Source organism: Lycorma delicatula, chromosome 13, assembly GCF_047948215.1.
Source record: "Lycorma delicatula isolate Av1 chromosome 13, ASM4794821v1, whole genome shotgun sequence".
Taxonomy (NCBI): Eukaryota; Metazoa; Arthropoda; class Insecta; order Hemiptera; family Fulgoridae; genus Lycorma; species Lycorma delicatula.
In genome coordinates, this window is record NC_134467.1 from 49,956,121 (window position 1) to 49,979,352 (window position 23,232).

Sequence of the window (23,232 nt, forward strand, 5' to 3'; positions counted from 1 at the left end):
AAAATAAAAATTGATGCATTTAAAAGTCCATATTAATTAATTAATATTTAAGTACATTTTGAACAGGATACAGTTAAGTTGTATTATTTTGAATTAGTATTATTTAGAAGGTCACTTGACAAATACTGTTTCTGTAAAAGAAAACTTCTTCATCGTATTTTAAACAAATATATGAGATCTTTCAAACGGTTCGGCAATTTATTAAAAATACCATCATAATTAGACACTTTCTTAGAATCGAAATGACTGTGGTAAGTTATAAGAAAACATGGATTGTTTGTTTGGTAAATGTAGATATTGTTATGTTTTAATAATAAGAGACCGTTCACTTTAGCAAAGATTACACATTCATAAATATAAACATACAAATGAGTTAACATATTTAATTTTCCAAATATATGTCTATGCGATTCATACTTGGAGCCAGATAATAATCTGACAGCCCATGAAAAAATTCATTCTGACATTTTGAGATGTCAATAAGCTTCGCACAAAAATATAAACAGGCATAATAAATAAATATCTAATACTGATGACAATCTTAGTGTGTTTTTTTAAGACACTTCAGAGCAAAACAGAGTTTCATTTTGTTACAAATGAAATTAATTTGACCATCCCACGAGTCCAACTCATCAAGTAAAACAACCAGAAATTTCAGATTACGGGCAACAGAAACAATGTAGTTATTAATGAGAATTCTATCCGTGCAATCGGCAATGTTACGTCTACTCGACGCAACAGTTTTATCCATATTTCAAGTTAGGTGGTTATAATGCATCCAATGAGTAATTTTTTAAGCTGCTACCATACAATTTTCAATTCTTCTTAAATAATTATCTTCATATATAGATATGGTTGTGTTGTCTGCAAAAAGGGCTACAATAAATGGATCAAGATTTTAAGCAGTCATTAATAAATAATAAAAGCAAGGGGCTGAGAACACTTCCCTCAGACACTCTGAATTCTACATCTCAAGACAAAATATATTAAAGTGAAATATTTCAAATGCAGCCAAAAAAAGTGTTGGCTGACACAGGGGTAACTTACTTCACATCAGTAGTGAGAAGCAGACTAGATGTTAATAGCTTGACAATGAAATCTTCCTCTCCTCTGCAACTCACAGACAAACTAACACCTTTTGTCATAGAAAAATATCGCTTATTAAAATCAGAAAGAAAATTTTACAAAAAAAAATCATTACCTACACATCAATTTCCCTGATAAGATATCTTACTGCTAAACTTCCTAAAAATGGTAAAACACATTCAGCTCTAAATGTGTACAAACCTATCAATGAAATTCCATAATGCAAAGTCAAAACAAAAGCTTGCTTGGGGGTTAGTCAACTGAAATCTAACATTCACGATTTTAAAAACTAGTTAAATTAACAGGTCACATTCTATCAGATAACCTGTTAAAACCTGTAGAAGATTGGATCTTCTACACGTGATTTAGCAAACCCTGAGATACACTATGGAAATAACATAAATTAGTGTTGCATTGAGATAAATTACCTTATGGCATTAGAATTAGACATTCTATTTTTTCGTACTTGAGCAATCATCTTCTCGGTAAACAAAACCGGATAACTTGAACACAACAACGTGGCTTCTCTAATTAATGTACCGTGGCTACCACGATCTGCTTTTGGTAAATGTTCTAAAACAAAATTTAATGCCTCTTGAGCTCTATCCTGAAAATAAAAACAAAAATATTATTTTTTTGTTGGCAACTCATTAATAAAGCTAATTTGAATGACAATAAAATGTAAATTAATAGATGAAAGATAAGAACAGAAATATAAAAAGGAAAGAGACAAGGATGTAGATTATTCCCGCAGGTTTTCAACTTATTCATAAGGACTGGCTAAACGTAATGCACAGTCGCTTATAAGTAGCAAATGAAAAAAGGATTACACATTTACAGCTACACAATTCAACAATGGTGAATCAGTTTTCTCATTCCATCAATAAAGAATGCTGGCAGTCTTCTTTTGATTTACAACTACACTGTCCTTCAGTTCATCAGCTAATTGCCAAAAAAATTAAAATCACAGGATGCCAAATCTGGTAAGTTATGGGGATGTGGAATAGGTTAAAATTTCATTTCAAATTTCCTCAGCAGTTACAAGCAATGCGTGTGTCTGCATTATCATGTTGCAGAATTATTGGCTCTCTGGATTGTCAAATGCGACACACATCTCCTAAACCTCCGCATGAATGGAATTCATGTCTCATGGATAGAATTTAGTCAACCTTGCTTCAATCACATACACACAAAATCTCTGTTAAGAAAATTTTTTTGTAGAATTTTTGAATGTGGTGAACCGTAGTGTCAGTATTCCATATTCTGTCATTTTTCTTCTAGGTTGTAATGCTGAGTTTCGACACTAATCACAATACTGAAAAGCAAGTGAACTTCAATGTAACATTTCAGAAGCTGTTATCAACACTCTTTTCATTCGTGTTTGTTCTTTACTGTGAGTTCGCATGGTACCCACAGCGAACAGATTAAATGGTAGCCTCGTGGTACATTAATGTATTTGTACTTTTCAAATCTGGATGGTGGTGTGTTGTGATGCCAAGGTCATTTTGTCCTATTCATTACCTCTTTCTAGTGTTTCTCATCAATCATAAAAACTGATCCATCAGTGTAAGGTTCATCCTCAACATTCACTTTTCTGGCTTCTGATGCACTATATTTTATTACCAGTCTACTTATAGTAATTTGATCAACAGTTTCATCACCATAAACCACTTTTAGGCGACAATGAATCTCCCCTAACATTCACCATTTTATCTTCTTTAAACGTTCCAATAACTGATACTACACTGTTTTAAATGTACTGACAAGTAGACGTTCTCTACTTCATAACAATGGCAAATGACACAAAACAAGAAGGCACGGGTCAACAGGTTTTGAAATGTTAGTAGTTCGGAAATGAAACTAGAAGATGGCAGGTACTTGTTACTTTATATAACTTAATTCAAGTACTTCGAAAAGAATTATAAAAAAGAAAATATTAAATTTTCAAATGTTACTCAACATCTTTTAAAGAATAAACATAAGATTACCAATATTTATAATTTAGAAATATTAGAAATAAATAATAAATAATGATGAAATTTATGCGCTGGAAAAATAATATATTAGGAAATATAAACTTCAAATTGATAGATTCATTGATTTAAATTTAAATTGACAGAGCTGACAATGTCTAAATGACTTAATATAAACCCATCATTCCATGGTGTATAAGAGGTTTTAATCTATTGAAATAGTATACACATATAGGTCTATTTTACTTTAATTTTTTTTAATTAATGTGAATAAAATTTATATTTCTGACTGCTGATAATGGAATGACAGTCTGAAAGCACTACAGTTAGGCAAGTGTTCTTACCTTTTTATTCTGGCTGTATCTGGTGGTTATAATATTACAATTGTTTAAATTATTTTATTTGAAGCAATGGTAAATATAATATTTTTAATACATATATAATTAAAAATGGAAACACACCTTACTGAGCTTACCGACAGCAGCAATAACTTGAGCAGCAAGACACAATGTATTCGGATGACAATCTGCAGCTTGTTTAATTTTAGGAACATAATCGGCCAATAACTGTGGCCGTTTTTCTGCTAAATGTAACAGAACAATCATAGTGGCATTCGCTGTAACAGCCGTACCAAGGTACTCACACAACTGTGGCAAACTCGGTTCCAACAACTAAAAAAAAATTTAAAACAAAATTTCAAAACCAAAATAAATATTCTTTACAGGAAAGAAAACTTAAATTAGGATATGACACACACATCTGCTCCACTCATGAAATATTAAAACCAATTAGGATTTAAATAAATGTTTCAAATCAGTGCAAATAGAACAGATAGTAAATTATTCTACACATCAGTTCTGCTTCATAATTATTATAAATAAATAATATTTTGATAGTTTTTTTTAATTCTGAGTTGTTATTCATAGAATTGGTTTGATGTTAACATCCATTACTTTCTATTATATGCTATCATTTATTACATCCTGCAACCACAATTATCTGATTTATGAATTCCGACTTTCATCTTCCTTTACAGTTTTAGAACCGCACCACAAAGATCAAGATATACAAAACTTTATGACAAATAGCTCAGAGACTTGGACCCTGATTACAACAGATAAGGAATGCTTGAGAATTTTTGAAAGGAAAATAATTTGAATAAACATCAGCCAGAGATAATTTTTGTCAATAATCTACCTGTCAATGAGGGAGGAATATAGCAAATCCAACAAAACAAAGAGATAGAGAGTATTCTTCAGAGACAGAAATATCAAAAATAAATGAAAATACAGAACAACTCTGTTATGAAATTACTATCCAACTAATTGTGTCGGCCTCTATCCTAACTATATATTCAAGTGTGTAAACTACATAAAATTAAAAATACTACTGCACAATGACAGACAGACTGGAATAAATATATTAATTTATTGTTTTTATTGTATGCATCAACTCATTCCAATTCCACACTTAAACCAATAACATGCTTAGGAACTGCATTTTTCCCCTTCATACTCATTTTCCCAATTTTCTATAGTTATGCAATAACTACAGATTTTTACAACCAAATGTACATCCCGATATGAAGCTATTACAAAGAATGAAGTAAGAAAAATATCATGCCTATATTATAGACACTTGCATTCAGAACCTTCAAGATTAGAAATGACACTACCATTCTGCAACAGGGGTCTGTAGCTTGTTAAAAAATACTAACAAGAAAACCAGTATAGGTTATCAAAGTAACTTCCACATAAAAGGTAAAATTAATCATAAATAATTAAAATTTTTTAAATTAATATAGTTACTTATCAATATATTAAACAAAAAGCAGCCACTCGCATAAAACTAAAAGACATAAATAAACATTGAATTAAATTACAAAAACCAAAAAAAATGGAATCATATAACTCACAGCTGGTTTATTATCTGCAATAAGTGCAAATAATTGTAACAACGCAAGTTTCTCTTGATGATCACAAAGCGGTAATAGCGATACAAGTGCCATCGCATGATCATGAACCGGTTCTTTTGTTACAACATAAATTTGTGGTAAGACACGACATAATGGATAATTACCTAAAACATAAATATTAATCGCAATTTGAATATTCAAATATGACAACAAAATGACATTTTAAAAAATATATTGTATACAGTTGTAACAAATTAACAGAAAGATCCATTAATACAAACACACACACAACACACACTTCAACAAGACAACTGAAGTAAACAAATATAAACGAACTATAAAATAATTACGTGACATTTTTGTATGCAAAGCCTCATGAAGATATACTAACATCTCATTTTATCTGCATTAAGACCAAATCTCAGTCAAGCTACAAGGGCAGGCGCACAGCTTACAATTGAAAAAGAAGGAATACCTACTTTAAATCCAAAATCGCATCTTTCAACTTTGCTCCATTTTGTAGTAACCATTTAAAGATTTTTGAGAGGTTCAAGTAGCTTATTTGTGTAATATACAGAAACGGCAATGACAACAGCTGAATGGCAAGCGGTCCAGTCTCGAGAGGTATAGTGCTTGGAGTCTGTTGTTTTTTATTTAACTTTTACCTTTTTCTTATATGTAGAAATGCAGATGACTTGTTTCAAAGCGGCCTACTAGGGACACCACACCAATTGAGTAATTTCTTTTTCGTTTTCTTTTCCTTATTTTAATTTTCTCAAAAGGTACCCGTTTTTCTTCTTTTATAAAGTATTTATAAAAATAATATTTATAAGAATCTAGACGATGACTCAAGAAAACACAGTAAGTCCAAAGAGAAGCAAAGTGAATATCTGTTGTGTCGTTTAACATCAAGGATATTACTTACTGAGAATTTCATTCTAATGATATGTTGAAGTGCAATTTTTACAATAAAAATTTCAGGTAGTCGAATAAAAATACACTACATAACAAAATTGGAAAATACATCATAATATGACAAATTGGAAAAACCAAAGTCGGCTGTTGTACTGTAATAACATCGTTCGCATCTCACCCTCAAAGCAATATGATGCGTCACCTCACACCCCACTGTACTCTTTTTTTTGACTGTAACCCACCAAGGCTGCCTTTTTTCCCAAAATATACCTTATGAAAAAACACTGTTGCTGGGCAGCCTTTTGTAGAAGGACTATCAATACTACAATATTTTTATAATCAGAAACAATTTAAGTCCTTATAAATAAACTAAAAAGCGAAAAAAAAAAATAATTACCTGAAATAATTGAATCTATGATTAGCTGTATATGTTTAGATAATAAATCAGCATTTTCTATAGCTGCTAAAGAGAGATATGAAGTTATGTTCCTAGATAACTCCCGGTTACCTTTATGTAAAAATTTAACTGCTACTGGTAACACTCTTCTCATAACATCCTTTTTCCCATAATTCTGTGAAACAAAATACACTTAAAATTTATAATACATTTCACATAACAGTAGTTTCAAATAAGTTTTTATTCCTTAAGGTTCTATGCTAGTATTTTAACACAAGAAGAAGAGGTTAAAATTCTTGTAACAGCATGCTATTTTTATACGTAAAGCGTGCAACTTACTGGTCACTTTTCCCAGAATATTGACCGATTCATGTAGCGTTCCACAAGTTTCCAGACATTAAGTATAGCTTTGTTGAATAGGAACCTAGAGGTAAGCTACATCCCTTGTTCAACAGTGCATGAACTATTAGCGATATACTGCTTCATCACAAGGCCAATTAATTAAAACCCGACAAAATGATGACTGGAATATGGTATTGACAACCTGTTAGCATCAAAATGTAAATACTTTGGCAAAACCTCAAATGATCACATGCAGGAAGACAGGCGCTAATAGTCGCACCAATCATATACAGCCTACAAATTGATAACAAAATGCAGGGCATCCGTAGAAAATCTTAAACAATTTCACAGACTGCATTCTCAGCCATGTGGAAGTGATACGTGCTGCCATCTAATAGGCAAGTCAGAAGTGATTATCTCACTCAGTAGTAACTGTGAATGCTCAAGAGAAGGCCCAGTGTGATGAGTGGTTCACAGAAATGAAATTGGACGCAGCGGTTCAAGTATAAGCTTAGAATGGAAAATAACAGATCACAATTGTCACGGCTACTATTCATGAATAGTATGAAAAGTTTAAAACCACAGAGTGTTGAATTGCCTTATATAACAACAATCTTCTGTTATATCTAATTTTACATCTTAAGAAGAATTTCAGACATCTACTCTGTATTGTGTACATCTATGAATATTATACTTTCATATTTTTATCAAACTTACAATCATTGCAAGATTTTTTCTTACAACTACCTTTTTTTCAGACGGGTAACATATTTTATATGAGCAATAAGTCTAAATTTTAAATAAAAAGAAAATGTAAAACTATTTTTTTCCTCTGAATTTTGACCTTTTTGAAGCATGCACTAAATTAGGGATAGTCAGCTGCAGTAGCTCTTTGTTTTCAATTTGGCATCGATATCAAAATGCTGATGTTAAAAATTGAAAAAGCACTTTTTAGTTTGTAGTGCAGTTTTTTAATTCAATCTTTAACAAAAAAAGTCCCTTATTCAAGATATGTTATTCAATCAGACAAAAGATTTAGAATTGAAATAGAGATATAGTAAGCTAATTAGATAAATTCAAGATAAAATCTACTTATTATAGCGTAAGTCTTCATTCTTTGTAAATTTGTGTTGTGGGTGCAAGTTATATTGCTGACTACGCACTTCAATGATATTACTATTAGATGGTATAATAAAACTTGTCAGATAAAAAGTATTTTGTACTTTTGTACATGCCTTGTCGCCTTGTAGCGGAACCGATGTAAGGGACTGAACTACAATTCTTATGGTAATTACCCAAAGATGAGTTGGAAAATACAAAAGAGGTGGGCAGAGAAAGAACAATCGACCCTTGGAACAAGCTAATTCTCCACTTATCCAGAGTGATAACCACACTGTAATAAAAACAAAGTTACTTACCAAAAAAATGCAAGAAATAATATCTGATGAAATTTTAGCGTGCGGTGGATCTTCATCTTTGGTAGAAGGTTTCAAATTATGATTTAGACAACTTTCAAGTAATGCTACCAAAGCATCAGCATGCTGTTCAATTGAACCAGTTTCTCTGTAAATTAAAATAAATTGTCAACAATAAACATCACTTTTTATATGATAAAAGTTTATATTTCTATATAACAAAAACCTTAAAATTCAGTTTGAAAAAAAATTCAGTACTTTAAATCGTAAACTAATTTAAGAAGAAAACTTTTAGAAGACAGAAAAACAGTTGTTTGTAAACTACGTGTTATTTTTAGGATATGAAGCGTATTGATACACAACACATGACCTCAAAATAAGAAAATATTATAATATAGCATGAAAATGAATACTGTATGAACAAAAATAATGAAAATCAGAGAAAACAAATCGACAAAACATCTTCACAAAAGAAGAAAGAATTGAATAAATATAACAGTAAAGGTTAATAAAAAATTGAAAAACTGAGCGCAAAATAAAAATCAGAATTGCAATAGCTAAGCGTGCAATCGAGTTAAAGAAACAGATTCTTCAAAGTAAGACGCTTAAGGCAGTTTCAGAGGCATCGCTTATCTGCAGATGGGAAGAGAAATGGTATCAGTCAATGCAAAGCAGATGGACCTACAGACTAATCCTGGTTCCTAATGACCTTAAATGTCTTACGGCATATCTATGGACATGGACGCTGAGACTCTTAGTGGAATATAACAGCAAGGAGGAGGACAGAACACATGATGTTCATGCGTGATTGGAGGATAGGGAAGCACACTGGAGAAAATTTGATACAGAACATCAACAAGACTACACTGCAGACTGTGGACATGATTTCCACGATTTTGGTTAAGATCATCAGAACAAAGATACGGAAGAAGTCCAGGATTGAATAATCCCCTCTGAGTCGCACTTGGGGTTACATTCATATTAAGCAAGCTCGGCCAACCCCATGGTCGAGTATGTCAGTGACACATGGGGTGCTGTGATAATAATATAAAGTGGGCCCAGCATTGCACATGTAGAAGAAGAGGAGTTTCAGTGATGTACTTTTAGGGGTGTATGAGTGTACTTTTAAAATGCTGCACGAAGGAATGCACTGTATTGTAAACAGTATAATTATTTCAAATTAGATAGAAAAACGAACTGACTACGATGAAAAATAAAGACGTCTATCGAATACTGATAGTAGTTACACTATTATGCTGTTTACTTATGTCTGCAAAGGCTCAGAAGAAGCAGGGAGAAGTTAATTTCTTGATTTACTGAAACTAAACACACAGATTATTTCATTGTTGTAAATTTTTTACCACGGCTGCTGACAAAAAGGGGAAAAAAGAAAAAATGTTTCATACTGTTTATCGCACGAGTTAATACACATGTGTGCCGTAATGATGTGAAAAACAATTATTACAGTACATGGGAAAATCATTGCTACAAGTACAAAACAAGTTTTTCTTAAACAAGAAAATCTATCTGCAAAAGGATGACAATCATTAATAATCTGCGATTTCAAGCTGTCAACAAACAATCTCATTTGGTAATAATGCAACATACGAAGGGATTGTGAGAATCGGTTAAATTCATGGATCCCTTTATGCATTATTCCTTACTGATAAATTTTCAGCTCGGCTTCCGACTTGATTCTATAGGACTTTTATTGATTAAAGAACAGAAAACATAAGATTAACTTTTACAGACCGCTTTTTTCAATCCAAAGAATTACAAATAATTCTCTCTTTGAAATGTACGCTATCTACAAACACGATTTCAGGATGGATTATAACAGTAAATAAAATAAAATTACTATACAGCAGTTGATTGACAATACAGGGTAAACTTTTGAAAGAGAAAAGCCTGATAAGATTGCAACTTAAAATAAATTTTTATTAAAGAAATTTTCTTTTATATTTCGGCTGAATTATTTCATTTACCAATGTTTTTTTTTTTGCAAAAACTTTATAGTTACTAAGATTGCAGGGGCCTTTTTTCAATTTTCACAAGTACTTTTCATTTTTTTGTTATTTCTGTTTTTCTAAAAATAAACATCTGGAAAGTAAAAGTGAGAAATTGATATGTGAACAGTGTAAAATCAAAAATAGATACTAAGAAACAGTTTGTTTCAAAACGTTTCACACTTTTTGTTTTGATTTGCAATAAGTGAAAACTTACTGTACTTAAACCGTTTTTCTAACTTTTCAAAATAACATCTTGAAAAGTATACCTATGAGAAATTAAGAATTGGATAACTTTGTTTGTGATTCTGGTTTCGGTTAAACAACACAGCAAACAAAGTTAAAACAGTTTCTTTCAAAAAAATAAGATATAGCACCCTGAGATTCTGAGGTAATTTCCAAAGAGACAAACATTTTATTGTTAAAATTTCAATTGAGCATATCCCAAGATATGAAACATTAAGTCATGATTTTCTACAAAACATATTTAACTTCAGATAATTAAAAATATAATGTTAGAAGGTCGACTGCAAATACAAAGTACGCTTTACCAAATAATGAGCAGAGTTGCACAATAAACATGAAAAGTTTTCCAACTTATGTTATAAAAATAAAATGAAAAATCATGAGCACATTCTTCAAATTTTAACATTTGTCTCTGCTACTTTTCAAAAATGTATAAGATAAAATACACAAACTAACTTTTTTTTTTTAAACTAAACACACTTCACTTTACAAATTAAGCAGAATGAAAAGTGAGAAGATAAAAAGTCAAAAAAGTATTTTCAAAAAATAGACCTCTGATATTATCCTGATAGGCAGAATAAGCTTAGCCAAAAAATGTCAGTTCAAAAAAAAACACAAAGTAATCATTCAATATGTGTCTTTGTTACATTGAAAGTTAGATATGTTACACAGACTAGAATAAAAAAAAACAAACACAAAATTGTCACATTTTCAACACCATCGAAGAAAAAATAAATTGTTGCAAAATTTTAATTATTCTTCAATGAAATAGCCTGTTTTTATAGCAATGAAGTTTATTATTTCATGTGGTTAACCAACAGCTATGATAACTCTATCTATAACCTGTCCCTGTAGTTAGTTCAAGTGATGTCAACTTTCACAGGACTTGCAGATCGGTACCCACACTGGAAAAATCAACCTGCTCATCCTCATTTTTTGAGTTTCTGATCCAAATTTTCTCATTAAATCACGTGTCAGACCTGCAACATGTGGATGTGCATTATCATGCAGCAGGACAACGCCGTCGGTCAGCCACCCATGTCACTGATGTTTGAATGGCACGCCGTAACTTACATAGGCTTCTGCATTTATAGTCGTTCCATGAGGTATATAATCGATCAACAGTACGCCAAACCAATCTAAAAGACAGTGAACATCAGTTTACATCTAAATGGCTGTGGCTTGACCTTTATCGGTCTGGCTAGTGATTGAGCATGACACCATTCATTTGACTGCCATTTTCTCTCTGGCAAGTAACATGAAATTTGTGTTTCATCGTCAGTAATAATTGAATTAAGGAACTTATCACTTTTTCTGTGTAGCACATCAAACATTCCAAAGCAGATCCTATTCAAATTTTTTTATGACGTTCCGTTAAAGACGTGTGGCACTCAACAAGCACAAAACATTCTGAAGCGTAAATGGTCGTGAACTGTGTGACCGATAAAAGCCGTGAAACATCAGGAAAAAGTAGGACCAGATTGGACATTTCTGAGCAACAATCTTTTCTGATATCATCATTGACAAGTTTCACGTCTTTGGTGATTATAGAGGGGCCTCCCCAAACGTTCTTCTTCATGCACATTAATTCTGTTATTTTTAAACCTTTTACACCATTTTCGGACATTTCTTTCATTTATTAAATCATCACCATATATAGCAACCAACTGCCTTTTGAATTTCAGCCGGCTTAAAATTTTGATGATTTAAAAAACTTATGACTCCCATGTATTTCACAGTCGGCTGCAATATCAATTTCCCTATTCATTTTATAATAACTCACACATAATCAAACATACTACAACACAACAACTTACAGACAACAATGCGGTGTATATATCAATAGCGTGGCCATGAACGGAAACAGGTTCACCAATCTTAAGGACAGGAATTTCCTCTCCTTAACCTCAGGCACAAGTACACTTCTAGGTACAGTATACCAAACTGTATAATAACATATCCATACAAGATTATGTTTTTTCTGCAGTTCAATATTTTAAACAAAAAATTAAAATGTGAAATATGCATTACATACTTCACCGTTTAAAAAAATTAAAATAATACCTGATCGCTGATGTAACTCTAGTGATACAAATTTCAACAACACTTTGATCGTTATCATTATGAACATAATCTGGTAAACTAGTTATCTCAGCAATTGTGTTTACAACTTCAGTTAAATCATTTACAATTTCTTGATCAGCAACCGAGAATAAATCACCTGCCTGATAACATAAAAAAAATAAAAAAACATCATATTTTTTCAAATTTTTCTAAATAAGTTGTATCACAGTACTGCAAATTATGTCCTGCACTAATTTTTTTAACAACTACACAATTATTATCCTCATCTCTCTCTCTCTCTCTCTATAATATATATATATATATAAAATGTAAAACTGTCATTTTAATGACAGTTTAATTGTTAAATCGAACCGCCAAAACCTTAAATGAGCACAGATTCTAAAATGTTAGTTTATAATAATAATAAAGAACGTACATGACTTTTTAAAGAATCAACTACATCTTTTCTTTTTAATTTAAAATCAATCAATGAAAGTATTCAATAATTTTTATAACCAAAAATGTATGTCTTACTTACTTTCGATAGATCCTTTTTGCTTAAAACTTGTGTAAAAAGTTCATGCATAATGATTTAGTGTATAAGCAAACATCAAATAAAAGTTATTGTATTAAAATGAACCTGTAAAGAAAAACACAAAAAGTAAATAAACCGTTAAAAAACAATAATCTTATATTATGTAAATAAATAAACTAAATTATATTATGTTTTAAAACTATGAGCCTGATAAAGCAATGTTATAAAATAAATGGAAAGGAAGATAATGGTCAAGAAAATCAATGGTAAAGAAGAAGAAAAGAGTGAAAGAACAGTAAGTAAATGAAAAACAAACAAAAAAATAACAAGAATGATCATATAACATGGAAAATAAGATTGTATGAATGAAATAAATAAGAGGAGAAAATAACATAAGTAAAAGAGAATAAAAAGATTTAGAAAAGGAAGTAATAATAATAGAAAAACAAAAAATACACCCACGTGTCTTTTGTAATTTATAACAATAAATACCGAATATTTAAATAAGCCCATATTATTTTATAAAAACATTAAACTAACATAATTCATAATATTCATTAAATTAAAAATGGACTGTTTAGATCTAAACAAATCTATAGAAGTACAAATGTAACAGTAATGATAATAATAAAAAGGTAAACAACTCATTATCTGATAACATATTAATAGACAATAACAAATTTAAAAACTATACGTTATTAATTATTATTGGGAGTATTATTATTTTATACCTGTTGAAAAATCAATTAATGAAACAGATAATTATAAAAAACAAAACTAAATTAAAGATCAGCATGACAAAATGAAGTACAAGCTTTTAGATGGTGCAAAAAAAGTCTGTCTGTTTCATCTAAGAACTGGCTATCTCTAATAACTACATTACAGTTCTGAAAAGATCCTCTGAAAACATACAGGTGTCCATAAAGTCTTTCCACAATTACAAAAAAACTATTACAGTTAGAACTGTGTGGTTTGTGGCAAACAAAAGAAAAATTATCAATTTTTTTTTACCATGTTAATAAACGTCAGTCAACATGTACACCTTCAGTCGCTCATATCCAAATATCCAAATGATAATTTTATGCCACATGTCGGTCAACATTTCTTCAGTAACACTAGCAGCAGCTTCACTTATTCTCAATCTCAATGTGGCCAGATCAGGTACGGGTGTTCCATAGACTCTGAACCCATATACCCGTAACATAATCCCAGAGGAAAAAATCTAAGGGAATAATGTTTTGCGATCGTGGTGGCCAGGGAGTGGGACCATCATGCCCAATCCATCTGCCATGAAATGATTCATTCAGAAAATCTTGAACTAGTAAACCCCAATGTAATGGTGCGCCATCCTGCTGGAAAACCACCCTAGGTTGCAAGTCATTTTGTTGAGGTATAGCAGTGCTGCAGCATATAGAGGTAAATATTAGCTGTTGATTGCTTAATGAAAAAGTAGGGACCAATATTCTGTTGCGTATCAAATCACACCGTGCATTCATTTTCAGGGAATCTCTAATTTTTTCCCTGGTAAAATAAGAATTTTCTGAGCTCCATATTCTCACACTATGCCTGTTTACTATCCCTGAGGCATGGAAAGTAATCTCGTCTGAAAAATACGATGCAGGTACTCATTGTCGTTATCAATCCGTTGCAAGATCTTAGCCGCAATAGCAGCACAAGGGCCATCATGTGGCTGTACATGTTGCAATAACTGAACTTTATATGCATGCAGCCTTAGTTTCTTGTGTAAAATTTTGTACACAATTGTACACAAAAGTGTATCCCTAGTTCACGAGATACACGACAGGTATATTTGGAAGGGTTATGTATGTATATGTAATGCTTGCTGCACAACCTCAACCTCCTCTTCACTAATGGATGGCCGCCCTGTTCGCAGAAGATCGACTACACTCGCTGTCTATCAGGTGCTGGTCGTCCACATTCCCTTCAAAAGTTTTGCTGCACAGTAATCAGTGATTTCAACTTCTTTTCTTTCTTTTGTCATAAACCATACAGCTGTAACTATAATTTTTTTTTTTGTAATCATGGAAAGACTCTATGGACTTAGTTTTTGTTTAATCAACATTAATAGTCTAATAACCTGCCTAATTTTTTTTTTTATATCTAAAAAACTCATTTTTCTTTTCAAAGGAAACGCAAGAAATACTATACAACAGACAAGAATATACACAGGCATAATAAATATACATAACAACAACCTTAGAATTTCATTAAGATAATTCAAAACTAATCAATCCAGTTTGATTTTGTTGTATACAAAATCGCTGATTACCTCTCATGAAATTAATCATTTAATAATAAATTAAATGGATCATAATGATGCATCTGAATTTTATCTCCTGTAACGATATTGAAAATGAAGTCTTCTTCTGCTGTTAAAAATTCAATCAATCATCATTTTAAATGCACCGATTTACTAAACTACATAACAATAACTAACAAAAAATGAGCAGGCACGGATAAATGAGTTTTCAAATGTCAGTGGCATACACACTGATACACAAAGTTTAATTTAGCATGTCAGTAGAATGCTAGTGTTCCTTGTGGTGACAGTGTACTATTGACGCAGTATACCCACTTAACCACTAGTTTAGAGCATTTTTGGGGGTGGGGGTGCAGATTTTGAAAATTCTAAATATTGCTATTTTTTAATTGTTAACAAATGTGCCTAAGAAAAATAATACCTTAATTGGGAGGAATCTTGAGATACTGAGGGTGACCTTGCTCTACAGCCTCACCCCCTTGACCTTTTAAGTTGAAATTTTAATGGCATCAATGCCCCGTATATAGAAGTAATTTGACCAAGTCTGGTCAAAATCAGTCCAGTAGTTCCAGAGATATAAGGTGATTTTAGAAGCAAACACCAAACACATCAAACAAATAACATCCAGAAAATTTCCATCTGGTTTTTTGGACTTCTTAGGTGTCCAATTGGCAAGATCTGTTGAAAATCAGATATGCCAAAATTGGACCGATAGAATACTTTCTCTTCTATAGCTACAGTTTGCTAGATGGGAAAGTAAAAATTATGTTATATTCAGCTTTTCTGTAAAATTAAATATTTTGATTTATTTGTAATTCACAAGAATTCTGGAAAATATCTTTCTGTAAAAAAAACGTTTTCTGTAAAGTTTTGTACATTTGATCTGCCAATTAATTTATGAAATTTTTTTTAAAATTAATTGAAATTCATATTGGAATATATAGTCAAAACTTTCAATGTGGTAGTAGGAAAAATTCATCTCTTTATTAGTGATAAGGATCACAAAAACTATTTTTATTTGCAAAAAAAAAATCATCATACAATTATAAATAAACTTAATTTATAAATGCCTAAAGCAATAACATTTGAAAACTTGATAATTTTACTCATTATTTTATTACAACAGGGATTGTTAATGTATGAATATTAAAACAAAAATAACCCAGAAATAAAAACAGAATAAGTTAGCTGCAGTGTAGAATATGTATAAGATAAGATCTAATTTACTTTTTCTGTTTAAAATTTAATACTCTTTAAAGTTTGAAGTATTATTTACATTTTGACCAATGTGAAAACATCTTTTCAGAAATCAAAAATGCATAGCTGACAGTAGTTTACAATAAGCCAGGAACTACAACAGATTATAAAATGCAAAATCTTTATATTTAAGCTATAAAAATAAAATAAACAAAGATCAGAACCTCTTATTTTGCAAGCGAAGTTATCTTATCTCATTGAACACATCATTAAAAAGAAGAATTACCAAAATAAGATAAAAGAATTTGGTGCATAACAAAATGAATAAAACAATAAACATAAAATCAACATTAAATACTTTGATTCACATAAAATTATCATGCTCCAGATAACCAATTATTAATTTCAAGGCAAAACAATATGGCTTATAATAAAATAATAAGTTAAACTGCATGAATAATAACTAACAATATGTTCATGATTAAACATACAAAACAGCATCCTTCAGACATTATAAATCAAAATACATATAATCTTATAAATTAAAACTGTATTTTAAATAATCTTATAGCAGACATATTTTATGGATAAATTACAAAAAACAATAATCAAAATAGGGAACGTTAACACACTGTATACGAAGGTAAATCAGTCATAAAGATTTATCATTAACGCAGTATTTTAAATACCTACAGAAATAAACAATTTATGGGTCAATACAGGATCTGAAATATGAAATTAATATAATGACATTACGTTGTATAAAATAATTATGACGTTAACATAACAGTTAAAATACGTCGGATTAAACATTAATTCTAGAATAAATTATGAAATCAAACCTTTTTACGGTCCAGAAAGGAAGCAATATTATTTACGCTAGCAATACACATTCCAGTGTACACACCTTTCGCATAACATAAACAAATCCAAAAAAATTAAAAATACTTAATGAAATTAACGTACTTATCGCACTTATTATACGAAAAAAGCTAACATAGAATGATAATTAATTGTAAATCAAAACAGTCAGATAAGACTTATCTACAAAAAAATAACAACTGTAAAATAAATAACATTTCAAGCATAAACTAAAACATAGCCAACAATATAACTTTCTACTCAAAGAGATATAACAATTCGACACACATACCTGCCATAGAGATGGAAATAAAAATTTTCTCAAAAATTATTTCATGGATTGTGTTTTAGACAAAATATTCCGTAACGATTTTACTTTTGTAAAATACATGTTCTATTTTTAAAAAAAAAAAGTACATAATAGTATTCATTTTAGAAAATCAGATATTAATTCGATCTTTTTTAGCAGGACGATGAAAATCTACAAATCATTAAAAAGTAAAAGATTTTCCTTACGTATTACAGTTAAAATATCTTTTTAATCGTTAAGATTTCATTAATTCTGGTATCTATTTTATCATAATAAGACCAAACGTATAAGTTATCGTAAAAGGTGAGCTCAGTTAAACTACTGTGTGGGGTAAGGAATCCAGTATTGTCAACGCATCCTATAAATACCACCTACTATTACTATTCGACTATTAACAGCTGTCAGCAATGATTAAAATAAATAGTGGCTATTTAAATCAAACTTCTTCCTTAAACGTTTGAAAGCATTGTAGATTACATCAAAAATAACAAACCAAACAATAAGAAATGTTTACTGCATCAGGTTTATTAAAACAGCTATTCTTGTACAATGCATAAAAGTTAAAATAAGTCTATAACCTGAAGTAAATAATAAACTGGATTTAAATTATTTAAAAACGTATTTAAACATGATATTAAATAACTTCATTATCTAGTAACAATTGTAACAGTAGCAGCAGTTTTGTTTAAATGACTAATTTGAACGCATTTAAACGCTTCAGTTATTTTTAAACAAGGTGCAAAATGCGTTTTCGTTTATCAATAAAATGTGACCATAAAAGTCTTTAAATTAATTTTAACTACTATTCATGCAGCAATCTAATTTTAAACTATTATTAGGCTAGAAACACTTTACTCACCAACATGCTGAATTTTAAGAAGTAGTATAAGATAGAAAAGTAGTTTGTAGTGTCCTGCCGGTATTGCGGTATCCTAACTCAATGATTAGGATACCTTCCCGACAATCGCAGAGTTCTCTAAAGCCTCAATTAAAATTTTTAACTACTGTTATTTGATATTTATAGCCACCAATCAGAACATAAAAATTAAGCTCCCTGCACACTGAGACATTAGTGGCTTATCCCTCCACTGTCCTCGTGTGTGGGGTACTTACTCTTCAACGTCCAGTTAGCTACTGGTGGCCACCAAACTCAAGCAGGTTTGAGTTTAGTGGTCGCCAGCGGGCCAGTAACAAGATCACGTGACCTAGTGGCGGCCATTATTGAACGTGTCTTAAAAGGTACAGGCCGCCAGTAGAGCGCTAGACTCTGTTGAGAGTGAGGCACTACTTTTGGGTTTTACTTTACTTTTTCGTATTTTGTGATTTACTAATTACTTTCGTTGTGAAATGTGTTCAAAATCTGAAGAAGCGAAGACAAAACCAACTGCTAGTGTAGATTGTAATGAGGACAATATCGGTACATTTTTAGAAACTTACATAAACTATGAAGTACTATGGAATGTTTGTCATTCTGATTATGCCAACAAAGCGAAGAGGGAGGGTTCAATGATAAAGTTAAAGGGTGAATTAATAGGACTATGGGTTGCAGTTCCCGACTTGAGTTTTTTGAGAGCCCCTATAAAAGCTATAAAGGCCACAAACAAAGGTGAACTCCTGAAAGTGAGTGAATAAAAAAACAAGCAAAGATGCTTGTTGCACTTGAGGCAAAACGCATGAGGCACTGACGACATCTATGTACTGAAACTACTATGGTTCACTTTCTTGAGAGAGAGAGACAGTCATCACGAGGAAGTCAACATTGAATTTGATAAGTTTGGTTTTTAATCCTTGAGTATGTTAGGTCGAAACTGTGTTCCAACGTAAGTAGGTATTCAATTACCTTTCTAGAGGTAAGGTCTTATAACTTTTTTTAGATGCCAAAATAGAAACAGAATTAGAAGTTGCACTTAACATATTTATAAACATAAGGAGAAAAGGGATAATAACTACTTCAAAAGAAAACACTCACCTGAATACCTGATTTAATAAGATACTAGACTATATCAAAAGACAACGAACCCATTGTGTTTTAAAACATTTTGCAGTCTTGTTGGTGTTATCAACTATTAACATTTTAAATTAATTTTGTGATTCACTGAACAATAACACTACTAAGATTTTAAGAACATTTTATTTTTAAGGAGTTCGTCAATAATAAGGTGGTGGTTAAGTACATTTGCTGTCCCACTGATTACATGCCATTAGCCTTCATCTGCCAAGACACTCACCCTTCTCCGCTAAAGTACTCAACCAGTTACTTCCTTGTTTCTGAAGTGCTTTTCAAATATGTTTTTGTCGACCAAGCCCCTCTCAATGAGAGTAGTTCTTTCCCAGTGAACGCCACTGGCCAAAGTGAAAAACTGCTGTGTCAGTGTCTTCATGGTCTACATCCTCTTTCAAAGTGCCTTGCTGGTGATGTTGTTCACAACCAGTTGCGGAGAACACATGTACATTGTACAGTCAGATCTACAATTTCTAAATCAACTTCAATTTCTTTTCCAAAGATTCTAAATTTTGCTGCCATTACACCAAACCACCACCACCCACTCTGCATGCACACAATAAACAATAGTTGAATATACGTTCCAATAATGTCAAAGGGCTTCAGTAAGTTTGGTGACAAAGGAAGCACATTCTCACCCAAAATAAAGTAATAATTAGGAAAATTTAGCTTACTATTGTTTAAGGCTGATTTATGCAAGGCCAACCGGAATACACTTGCGTCATTGGCTCTTCCATGAGTTCCCACATCTGTATAAAGAAATTTATATTCAGCATCTACTAATGACAAGAGTACAACTCTATAACCTCCTTAGTAGTTGTAAAACTCAGAGCAACTCTCAGGCAAATGTTTTATGGTGACATGTTTTCCGTCAATTGCATCACAACATAAAGGAAAATTCCATTTTGTTTCAAAATTTTTTTTGTATTTCCACCCATTCCTCTGATGTTTGCGAAACCTAAAAAAGAAATTTAGTTACAAAATAAAATTTGCAAGTGCGTACAAACTCTTTTACACAAACGTGGAGAGTTGTGAGTTTGTTAAATTATTGGTGTTCTTTTAATTTCAGGTTACGTCAGCCACCAATGCTAAATATAATGGGATGGATGAAGAAATTGACGAATCTAAAATTCAAACTGTTGAAAATGAACAGAATGTCAACAAGTGGATTGAAGAGGACTTATTACAACCCCTAGTTGTGCCTACTTTTCAAACACCTAATAAAAAAAAAAATGGTGTGTAAGCAAGTTATCGAAAGTTGAGGGTGTGACTGAAAAATTACAAAAATAACTGAGAGTCACCCGTCAATTTCAAACAAAGTCCAGCCCAATGAGGTTGACATATTTGGAAAATATATTGCAGCTCAGTTGAAGGATCTTCCCATGAGGAACCGACTTACTTGCCAGGACAAAATTCAATCTATGTTAACAAAAGAGAGATCGAAATTGTTGGAATCTCCACGACTTACACCTTCTCTGATGTTACCTAGAAACTCATCCTATACCGGTGATTCTGATGATGACGCTAGTATTCAAAATGAATTTATAGCTGAAGGAGATTTAGTTTACAGAAATTTACATTCAAATAACATTACATGACAAACGAATTTTGTTTTGTATAATTATAATTAATATTACAGTTAATAATAAATTGTATTAAAGAAAATTGTAATTTTTTGTTCATCACCTCTTTTATGGTTAGCATAGTTATTGGGAGTGACAATCCCTAAAAAAAATGCACATTTCTGCACTTATTTACTTTTAACTCACCAGTATTACCAAGAAATTGCTACTCTTTTTATAAATGTTTATTAAATGATACAAAAGACAGGTCTTGATTTTTCTACAACCCTACATTATAAATTAACAAGTTATTAGGCAATAAATTGTGAGATCTTACCTTCATATATTCTTGTAAAGCTGTAGTTATCACTGTAGGTACTTTTGGTATAAAACTAGAAATGGTGTTGTCTGGTATTTGAAACATCACTGCTAGAGTTTGGCAACCTCTAGTTTCAGACAGGCAAGAGATTTGTTTCTCATTAGCGTATCTGTTTTTGATATTTTATGTTCAATTAAATTAAACAGTTCGTTAAATTGCCCCACACTCATTCTCATAATTCTCTTATATTCCAAAGGATCTTACTCAGCAAGTTCCCAAAGAATTATAGATGAAGCTCCCAGCTGATATCTATGACACACCCAGTCTTTAATCCAGCATGACCTATTTTCGGTTAATATTTCTTGAAGCTCTTCACTTAAACAATTTACATTACCACTTACAGCCTCATCAACAGCTTCCTTGTACTCTTCATCAACCTCCTCCATGTTCTTGTACATCTTCTAACAATGTTGCACTCACCACATCCACACAAACTGGCTACTGACTGCCACTAGAACATTTAAAATGGAAGCCATTACTGTCCTCGTGTAATCCTACTGTTCGGTCATTTCACTGGCTGCCACTACTGTTTGTAGGGGGCTTCAGAAAAGAGAAGTAAAACAGCACATTTCTACTATGTTTTTTTGTTTAGAAGAAGTTTTAACAATGTAAATGTTTTCAAAAATACTTTAATGGAATTAATTCTCAATACATTAAATTATCATCTGTAAAATTATTCTGCAGGCAATATTACTCAATTGCAGTAATGATCAATTAGCTTCATAAATTATTATGTTAGATATGGAGCACAACATTAAAACTCTTATTACATTAAAGTTTTACATTTTTTATATTGTAAATTAGGCAAATAAGAAAATGTAACAAGTATCAGTTGTTTATAATAAAGTTAGAAGTAACCACTACTGTCCTCTGGCCGAAAATCAATGTCACCTTCCAACAACCATTTTTATCACATATCCCAGATTAGTTTCTGAAAATTATCAGTCAAATGTTGAAATCATTATTGAAAGATTCATAATGACCTGAATTTATTTAGATTCTTGACCTAAATGATTAATTTCACCGCGAGAATATGACAAGCTTCTATCCTACTGGAAAAACGCGAGGAAATAATCATTCATTTGTCAATTTATCATTTTCCCCATGAATGCTTGTAGGAAAGAAAATTTAAATTATCTAAACGAGTCTGATCATCTATTCTTAGGATTTTATTTTTGTCAATAATCCACTGTTTGCATCTTATTTTTTGTTACTGCATCAGTAGGAAGAAACACGGAGCAAGTCACATTAAAACCATTCCTCGTAAGAAGTTAGAGTTAACCATGCAACTTTGCGACGACTAGTCTTACTATTACGACTCTACTTAAAATGTAATTAGCGGGCGTGTAAATTTATACAAAAATTGTAGTTAAATCTGTTATTAAATAACCAAAAATTACCGTTATTACCAAACTTCTGAAGAAAGCATATCTCGGACGAAATATTTTTGACTCGAATAAGTTTACTTTATTATATTTTGAGTAAAAATATTCCATATTTCATCAAAACTAGATGTAAGTGTAATTATCAAACTCTAAAATATGCTATTTAGTTTTATTAAGTAATTCTCTGAAACGAATTTTTGTAACACGAGTCGATTTTTTGTAGTTTTAAGATGATTTATAATCAAGATAGCGACTCACTTTTCTGTCAGTTATCTTGTCTCTACTGCTGTCACTTCACTTTTATTGTGCGCCAGATATGTAATAAAATGTAATAATGTACAGTATATTATAAAAATGCTAA

General features: G+C 31.3%; 1 protein-coding gene across 1 annotated transcript in view; it reads right to left on the reverse strand.

Moving 5' to 3' along the window:
• Window positions 1–17,411, reverse strand: part of melt (ventricular zone expressed PH domain-containing protein melted) — a 54,445-nt gene extending 37,034 nt beyond the window's left edge. Inside the window, exons 1-8 of the mRNA XM_075381327.1 lie at window positions 17,215–17,411; window positions 12,898–12,999; window positions 12,360–12,520; window positions 8,047–8,191; window positions 6,287–6,461; window positions 4,975–5,138; window positions 3,521–3,730; window positions 1,515–1,693 (exon numbers count right to left, since the gene is read on the reverse strand). Of these exons, the coding sequence (XP_075237442.1) occupies window positions 1,515–1,693; window positions 3,521–3,730; window positions 4,975–5,138; window positions 6,287–6,461; window positions 8,047–8,191; window positions 12,360–12,520; window positions 12,898–12,945 (1,082 nt within the window). The 5' untranslated portion in view covers window positions 12,946–12,999; window positions 17,215–17,411. The remainder of the gene's footprint in view (window positions 1–1,514; window positions 1,694–3,520; window positions 3,731–4,974; window positions 5,139–6,286; window positions 6,462–8,046; window positions 8,192–12,359; window positions 12,521–12,897; window positions 13,000–17,214) is intronic.
• Between the last annotated feature and the right edge of the window lie 5,821 nt (window positions 17,412–23,232).